Source organism: Trypanosoma rangeli (assembly GCF_003719475.1).
Source record: "Trypanosoma rangeli strain AM80 chromosome Unknown Tra_15.4_contig_00531, whole genome shotgun sequence".
NCBI classification, from domain to species: Eukaryota; Euglenozoa; class Kinetoplastea; order Trypanosomatida; family Trypanosomatidae; genus Trypanosoma; species Trypanosoma rangeli.
The window spans coordinates 1-7964 of NW_021706276.1; the positions used below are offsets into that span (position 1 = coordinate 1).

At 52.5% G+C, this 7964-nt stretch overlaps 4 protein-coding genes and 1 pseudogene across 4 annotated transcripts in view, besides 3 other annotated features; all 5 read left to right on the top strand.

Annotated features, from left to right (window-relative positions):
• Positions 1–72: 72 nt before the first annotated feature.
• Positions 73–483, top strand: TraAM80_09190 (uncharacterized protein; the record flags this gene model as incomplete). Its single annotated transcript, XM_029385889.1, has 1 exon — positions 73–483. One exon carries the CDS (start codon positions 73–75, stop codon positions 481–483), a length of 411 nt encoding a protein of 136 aa, XP_029234267.1.
• Positions 484–1237: 754 nt separating this feature from the next.
• On the top strand, positions 1238–1497 carry TraAM80_09191 (retrotransposon hot spot (RHS) protein; annotated as a pseudogene).
• A 618-nt stretch (positions 1498–2115) lies between these two features.
• Positions 2116–2142: a microsatellite.
• A 1074-nt stretch (positions 2143–3216) lies between these two features.
• Positions 3217–3249: a microsatellite.
• Positions 3250–3773: 524 nt separating this feature from the next.
• TraAM80_09192 (group II trans-sialidase superfamily) lies at positions 3774–6221 on the top strand (the record flags this gene model as incomplete). Its single annotated transcript, XM_029385890.1, has 1 exon — positions 3774–6221. The coding sequence occupies one exon, from the start codon at positions 3774–3776 to the stop codon at positions 6219–6221; it is 2448 nt and encodes an 815-aa protein (XP_029234268.1).
• A 94-nt stretch (positions 6222–6315) lies between these two features.
• Positions 6316–6347: a microsatellite.
• Positions 6348–7378: 1031 nt separating this feature from the next.
• TraAM80_09193 (uncharacterized protein) lies at positions 7379–7708 on the top strand (the record flags this gene model as incomplete). The annotated part of the gene is made up of 1 exon (XM_029385891.1): positions 7379–7708. The coding sequence occupies one exon, from the start codon at positions 7379–7381 to the stop codon at positions 7706–7708; it is 330 nt and encodes a 109-aa protein (XP_029234269.1).
• A 31-nt stretch (positions 7709–7739) lies between these two features.
• TraAM80_09194 (uncharacterized protein) overlaps positions 7740–7964 on the top strand; it is a gene marked incomplete at both ends in the record, with an annotated part of 390 nt that continues 165 nt past the window's right edge. Inside the window, one exon of the mRNA XM_029385892.1 lies at positions 7740–7964. This exon is cut by the window's right edge and continues 165 nt beyond it. Within this exon, the coding sequence (XP_029234270.1) occupies positions 7740–7964 (225 nt within the window).

Here is a 7964-nt window from a genome sequence, read left to right on the forward strand (position 1 = left end):
AAAAAAAATACAACCGAACGATTTTATTCGGATGGATTTTGGCCCAACATCCGTGGTGGATGAAGACACAAAATGTACCGATGGAGGTGTTTGTGCAGGAAAGTGCGGGATGCGTTACAGACCAGAGGCTTCGTGAGGAAATTCTCAATTTTTCGTCTTACACAGCCATACAGAAAGAAATGGAAGCTTGGGCGCAAGCTTACGAAGAGCAGGGTGGCTACGCTGCGAGACTGGAAGGACTTTGCAGATAAGAGTATTGTCTCTCCTATTACACGGACAAAACTGAGGGCAGCCCTTGCCGCGGTGGAGGAGGCAGAGAGGGAAAGGCGGGCAGCCGCAGCACCTGTGGTTTTGGATGAGAGGGTCTACCGGTCGGTGTTGAATGCAACGTGGGACTTACGTGGAGTCGGGCCACTTTGCGGAGCCGCTTGGGATGAGGTTGGTGGGCGCCGCTTCCAGCAGGCCTCAGATATTGTGGAGTGAGAGTGGGAGTGAGGCGGACGTCACACCTTGTCCTCCTAAGATTGAGGAGTATGAAGAGGAGGAGACCCGTGGTGTGGGGCTGGAGTTTATTGTGCTTAGATCTGCGTTTGCGTGGCCGCACAAAATTTCCTTTTGCCAGATTACGAGGATATATTTGTGCGGAGGGAGGTGGTGCGTGTGTTGAGGAGGAGCGCGTGGTGAGGGATGCGTCGGTGGTGGTGAGGCCCAATGCGGGGAATGGAGAGGACGCGGAAAGCTGCATGAATTTTCCCGTTTCAGTTGAGGTCGAAAAGAACATTGCGGAGGCGGGTGCTAATGAAGAACTTTAGGATGTCCCGCCTGCTGTCTGTTGTGGGAACGTGGAGTAGGTCTGCTGCTAATGATCTTGAGTGCTTGGGCTGCGTGGCGTTTCTGATTAGCGACGTCGCTGAAGCGGTAGCTCGCAAGGTGAATCACCTTCCCGCAGCGAGGGAGGAACGCGGGCCAGCGTGTTGGCGAACGGGCATGCGGTGGGCCGCTTTCCAAGGGACCCCTGCGTGGTCGGGTGCATGGCAGGTGGAGATAATAGAAGAGTAATAATCCAGACTGAACTTCAAGCTGGCGTTCTGTATATGCCCAACAAGTGATTTTTCCCCGTGCTGGACGCGTTCTACGTGGTCGGGGTGCAACCAACGGAAACTGCCAAGAAAAAAATTAAATCTGGGCGGTCCCGAAATGCTGGCGCCGATGGGCACAGCCGTGCGGAGAAAGAAGTGACGTTCATTGGGCTGCAGGTGGCAAAACACAACACTTACCACACCACTGCCGGTAAGGTGGCTGCGTTTCCGAAGTACATGACGTGCAACTTCAAGGGCTGGGAGGCGCTGAGGGAAAAAATGAGGTGGGAGATCATTTACATTCAGCACGCTGATGACTGGCAGGCGGGATTGCCATGTCACGGAGGGAGAAAAGGAGGTGCCGAGACTTCAGGTTGCCAGAGACTTTTGGGAGAGAAGGGTGGAGCAGTGCCAGGTGCAGTTTGACGCGGAGATGACTGTCCAGCTGGTTGTTGCTGCCAGCAAAGGCCACTCAGGATAAGTGACGTGAACGTTGGGTGTGGCTGGGAATCCGCCCTGCTCGTGTGTTACATGGTGTTGTATGGGTTTGTGTCGTTTCAAGACATTCTTTTAGTGCGTTTCTTTCTTGGTGGGGAAGGAAGGGCGGCGGCATGGCTGGGAGTGGGGGAGAGGCGAGTTGTATTATTATTGTGGTTGGTGTAGTGGGCGGAGTGGCGGCTTCCTCGTGTATATTGCAGCGGGGGCGGGGTGCTTTGCTGAGAGAAGGCGGTGAGGGGAGTGTGTCACCCGCTGAGGCTGAGCAGACGACAGATGGTTTTGTGTGGCTCCTCTGCTTGTTTTGCGGATGACTTGATTTTTAGCTTTCAGCGATGCCGCGTTGGGGAGCAGCGCGAGTGTTTTTTATTTTGAGTTCTTCCACGCCACAACCCCCCACAGCAACTGATGGCAATAATGACACCCTCCAATGCGGAAGGGAGTCGTGTGGTTGCGTGGCCCACCGAGCTAAACTGCGATTCCCCCGTTGTGCGACCTTCGCTTTTTAGGAGTGGGAGCCATATGGCCTTATCCAGAGGCATATTTTATTATTATTATTATTATTATTTTGTTTCATGAGATTTTTGGTGAGTCTTTTGGTTGGTTCTTTGCGGCGGTGGGTGCCGTGGGGTCGATTGCCTTTTCGGGTGCTGGGAATTATTCTTTTCGTTGGGATTGGGCACGCAGCCGTGGCGCGGCGAGGGCGCATTTCACGGAGTGGTGAAGACGTCCCCTCGGTGGCATAGGGGGTGTGGCGGCGAGGTGTGTTTCTTGGCGCACCGATGGGTGAGAGAAACTGGCAGATGAAATAAAATAACAGCCGGCAACGAACATGGGGAGGGAGGAAGGGAGTATGTCTATATATAATATATGCACGTATTGTTGGAGCTGCGGGATTTCCGTTTGTCAAAGGAACTAGCGACGCGGCCTGTGGTCGCAATCATACGGGCAGGATCTCTCTGTCGGCAAGGCACTGCCCCAACACAAGCGGCTGTCTGCAGCAGGCTGGCACCGGCGACGGTTGTGTGCGCTGCACGCAAGACCCTAAATGGGGCACCCCACCGAGTCCGCTGTATTGCCGCAGAAGGAATAGTACCCCTGCGCATATGGGTTGGAAGTACGGGGTGCTGTGGGTGTTGACGGTGGAGGGCGGTTGGGCTGCAGGTTGCTGCGGCAGCTCCGGCACAGTGAGGCAGCTCAGTGAGTGCACGGCGAGGTGTATTTAATAAAATGGGGAAACTTTCGTTGACGAGTTGTCGAGAGGGAAATTATTGACGTGCGGCACGCTGCGAGTGCGCCAAATAACATACGTGGCGGGTGTGTGACGCCATCGCGCCCTGAATGCTGCTCAGCGTAAAGAGGAGGAGAACACGGTGCATTTTTGGCACCAGAAGGTGCGTCAGTGCCTGTTGGCGACATCGTATGGAGGCGTACGTGCCGTGCGTGGTGGGTGAAGTGGTTTCTTGTTTTCCCCTGAGACTCTTTGAGGTGCTTCACTTCCACGAGCACCGCGGTGCGGCTGGGAGGCGGGCGATTGCGTTTAGGTTGTTGGTGGCGGTGTCGCTGCGAGAGTTTGTTTTTGTGGCCGCAGACTAAAGGCATCTGCTGCGTCTGTCTTGTCGTGGTGGTGCTGCTGCCCCGTTTATTTTGTATTGTTATTATTATTATTATTTTTTGCGCTACGCCCCACTCCTTCTGCAGTGCGCTAAGGGAAGTGGGGACGTTGGGGAGTTTGTGGGGGCCGTGATGGGAGGTCCCGCCGGGATGCGCACTACGTGTTGCTGCTGGCGGGGTTTGAAGGGGCTGGGCGGGGGAGACGGTAAGTAGGGTGCTTATGAATTTGTTTCGTTTTTTTATTTTTGATTTCTGTGGGAGGTGTCCCACACTGCGGACTCTCCGTGTGGGTGCGTGTGGGTGTTTCTTGTGGGCTGCGGCGAGTGTGTGATCGTGCGGCCCACATGTTTGTCGGTGCGGTCTTCGATACGGATACTTGCTGTTCTTTGCGGGGCGCCCAACTGTGGGTGCGGGCGGTTCATTTTTTTTGGGGTGGTTGCTTTTTTCTTTCTCACACACGGAACGAACAATAACGAAGACTACTTGTTATTGTACGCATTGAAAGGCTCTGCAGTCACCACCAGCAACACACACACAACCGTTGCGGTCTGAGCGAATCCACCACAAGGAGGGAATAAAGAGAGAATGAGTGAGCAGCGACACATGCTTAAGATGTCCCGGCACCTGTTTTCTTATTTGATGCTGTTGCTACTTTTTCTGCTGCTGATATGCTTTGGCAGTACGGCTGTGCACGCCCAGGAGGGAAATAAACCAAAGGAAATACAAATGCCAGAGACCGTCGATATTTTTGTGCCGCATCGAACGATTGTGGAAACACGAGGTAAAGATCAACTGGGGGAATCCTTTATCTCACCTTCTCTTGTCAGTGCTGGTGGGGTCTTGGTTGCGCTTGCCAAGAGCCACACCAGTTTTCCAAGCTCCGGTGAAGAACAGTTTTTCGCCTATTATGCTGATGTTGTGGCGGGGTACATTGACTCTGCGAAGAACTGGTCGTCTTTTGTCGATGAAGTCCGACTAAACAAATGGAAGGCATACAACATTTTTCACACAACGATTCCAAAGGGGCATGACTTTCCTGTGAGACGCGCGTACCGGCCCACAACAGTTGCAAAGGGTAACAAGGTTTTTTTACTTGTGGGAGACTATTTTACGAAGCATTACACTTTAACGAGGAGGGATGCTACACACCTACAGGGTCTTGATTTGCTCGTGGGTGAGGCCACGCAAGATAAAGTCATCCAATGGGGCAAACCCACCTCGCTTTTATCACAAATTGAACCATCTGCTAAACAACGTGGCCTGGACCAGTTTGTTAGTGCTGGTGGCTCAGGCGTTGTGATGGATGATGGCACGCTTGTGTTTCCTGTGATGGCGAGGAATAAGGTAAAACAACTATTTCTTTCCATGATCATTTATTCGAAGGACGACGGCAAAAATTGGACGCTTTCACAGGGTATGGTCCCTGCACAGTTGAGAGACTTCCTCATCGTTGAGTGGGAGCAGGGGCAGCTTGTCATGGTTGTTCAACGTGATTCTCTCTCCAATGTGTTCGAGTCGAGGGACATGGGGGAAACGTGGACGGAGGCTGTCAGGACACTCACACGCGTGCAGCCCAGGTTTTTACCAAACTCTTTGCGAACAGCTGTGGGAGTGGGGTCCCTCACCACTGCGACCATTGCTGGAAAGAAGGTCATGCTGTACACTCAGAAAGGGATTCTCCGTGATGACCCGTTGCAAGCCACCGCGCTCTACCTTTGGGTTGCTGACAACAACCGCACGTTTCACGTCGGGCCCATTTCCATGGACATTGGAGATAACCGGACGTCTAACAACACCCTGCTGTACTCTAACGATGCATTGCACCTTTTACAACAGAGGGTCGGTACAACAACCATAAGTCTGGCTCTTTCCTCTCTAACGGACCAGCTGAAGACGATCACGTCCGTCTTGGAGACTTGGGCAAAAATGGACTCCTTCCTCTCGAACTCGTCTGTGCCCACGGCCGGTCTGGTTGGATTCTTGTCGGATGCATCGGGTGATGGAAGTTGGAACGACGCGTACCGTTGCTTGAATGCAATTGTGAGGAATGCAAAGAAGGTTGAAAATGGCTTTAAGTTCACGGGGTTTGGGTCATACGCCATGTGGCCTGTGAACATGCGGAAGTATCACAATGTGCACAGCTTTGTGAATTACGCGTTCACGCTTGTGGCGACGGTGAGGATCGATGAGGTTCCGAAAGAGAGCGTTCCTCTGCTGGGTGCGGGACTGGAGGACAATGAAAACACAAAGTTTGTGGGGCTGTCGTACACGACGGAGAAACGGTGGGGGACAGTCTTCAACGGCATCACGACAATAACACACAACAGCACTTGGGAGCCGGGGAAGAAGTACAAAGTGGCGCTCATGCTGCAGGACAACAAGGGCTCCGTGTACGTGGACGGCGTGCTTGTGGGGAATACTAACAAACTACCAACCCGTGAGGCACTGAGGCACGATATCACTCACTTTTACTTTGGTGGCACCGAGAGCAGCAGTGTGACAATAAAGAACGTCTTTCTGTACAACCAACCACTAAATGCTATGAAACTCAAAAAGGTTGACAGCGCCAAGGCATCAAGGAAGCGTACAGTTGACAGCTCCAAAGCATCAAGGAAGCGTACAGTTGACAGCTCCAAAGCATCTGGGAATCGTACAGTTGACAGCTCCAAAGCATCTGGGAATCGTACAGTTGACAGCTCCAAGGCATCAAGGAAGCGTACAGTTGACAGCTCTAAAGCATCTGGGAATCGTACAGTTGACAGCTCTAAAGCATCTGGGAATCGTACAGTTGACAGCTCCAAAGCATCTGGGAATCGTACAGTTGACAGCTCCAAAGCATCTGGGAAGCGTACAGTTGACAGCTCCAAAGCATCTGGGAAGCGTACAGTTGACAGCTCCAAAGCATCTGGGAAGCGTACAGTTGACAGCTCCAATGCAGTTGGGAAACTTGCAGGTGACGGCTCTACGCGTGCGGATGTGTCTCAGCTGCTCCTGCTGCTATTGGGGCTATGGAGTTTTGCGGCCCTGTGCTGAGTGGACCCCAGTGGAGGGGAGTTTGTGCTTCTACTGAGAGCACCTCCGTTTCTCATGCGCTTTCAGAGGCAAATAACGTGTTAGGTAGTCACTCATTTTGTTTTATTTTATGCTTTTTTTTTTCTTGGACCCACAAATTGCGTTCTCTCATCGGCGCCAGTACAGCGGGGTCCTCATGTTTTTTGTTTCGTCCTTTTTATTTGTTATATGGTTTGTCTCAATGGCGGGGGCCATTCACCGATTTGCTTTTTAGTGTATCGGTTCAGTATATTGTTGGTTTACTGCTTTACGGATGTGTTTTTTTTATTGACTGTTGTTTTGTGGGTTGTTTCTCAGCGAAAACGTTGAGCCTCCGTGTTTGTCTGACAGTATGAGATGCTTCACTGCGCCCCGCACTGCTGTTGCTGCGGGAGGGAGCGGGGCTCTCTCCTTTACGTCTTGGTTTTTGGTGGGTGCGGACGTGTGCCACGGTGCTGGCTGACGCGCAGGACACCGAATTGGTTTGAAAAGACACGGATAAAAACAACAACTAACCGCTTTTCTTGGGCGTCTGCAGACATTCTCGGCATTGTATGTCCGCCGATAGGAGAAGAAAAGGAGTGAGAGCCACAGCAACACACTGCGGGTCCCTATGGAAGTCAAACGGTGTCTGGACACTGGGGCCTTTCGGTGGTTGAAACGAATATATCATTTATTTTTATATGCGGCCAAATTGTGAGTGGAACTGTGGGGATCGCACAGGTCCCTTCCACGATAGTATATATATTTTTTTTTTTGTTGAACCATATTACTTGTGTGTTGCCACTGTGTGTGCTGCGGTGCCATTTTGAGTTTTAGTTATCTACTTTTTTTCCTTGCGTCCTGCATCTCTTCTGTGTGTCTGTATGTGCATCCTCACACGCTTTACTCTTCTTCCTTCTTTTTATTTTTGTATCTCCAGGCACACACACACATACACGGTATATATACATGCTGCGGTATGCGTGGAGGATGTTTTTGTAGTTGGTGCCGGCAGTGCCGCCTGTGCTGCTGTTACCGCCTTCTGTGGGTATGAAGGGAATAGAGAGACAAAGGGGGAGGAGGTGCGTTGTCGGTCATTCTCCCTTCCCTTGGGGGTGGGGGGCGCTGCGTGTGGTGGTGTTGCTTTGAGTGACGTCATGTCCCGTGCACGGTATGGTTTGGCTGCTCCGTCGTGGGTGGGTGCGGAGTCCTCTATGCGCGTGGACTTGGTGGGCTGTGATCTTTTTGTTCCTTCTCCTATGCTTTCACTTTTTTCCGCTCCCCTTTTTGCGACCTCTGCTTCCCTTCCTCGCCTTCTTGTTTTTTTCTTTTTCCTTGCTTCCTCGGAGCTTACCGACCCCTGCGACTCTGCTGCTGCTGCTACGACGGATGGTGACGGCTACTGTGCGGCGCCGTGCTGTGTGCGCCCTGACGCTCCTCCGTCTGCGGGGCACCGGCGGTGCGTAGTGGCGGTGCGTCGCTGGTGAATACGTTGGTGGAGGTGTCCGTGGTTCGGTAATGACAAAGAGTTGGGTTGACGTGTTTGTGGCTAGAGGAAACAGACAAATTATGCAAACCGGCTTGAACCTTTTGACATTCCCGAGGCGACTGCGGGCGACGGTGGTGACAGCATCTGCTTCATTGCCGAATCGACGTACTTGGGCAGCCGTTGTGGATCGCGCTGCGGGAGGGCCGGTGCCACGGGGGCATGCTGCATTCACAGCGCCTTTTGCGATGCAGGGC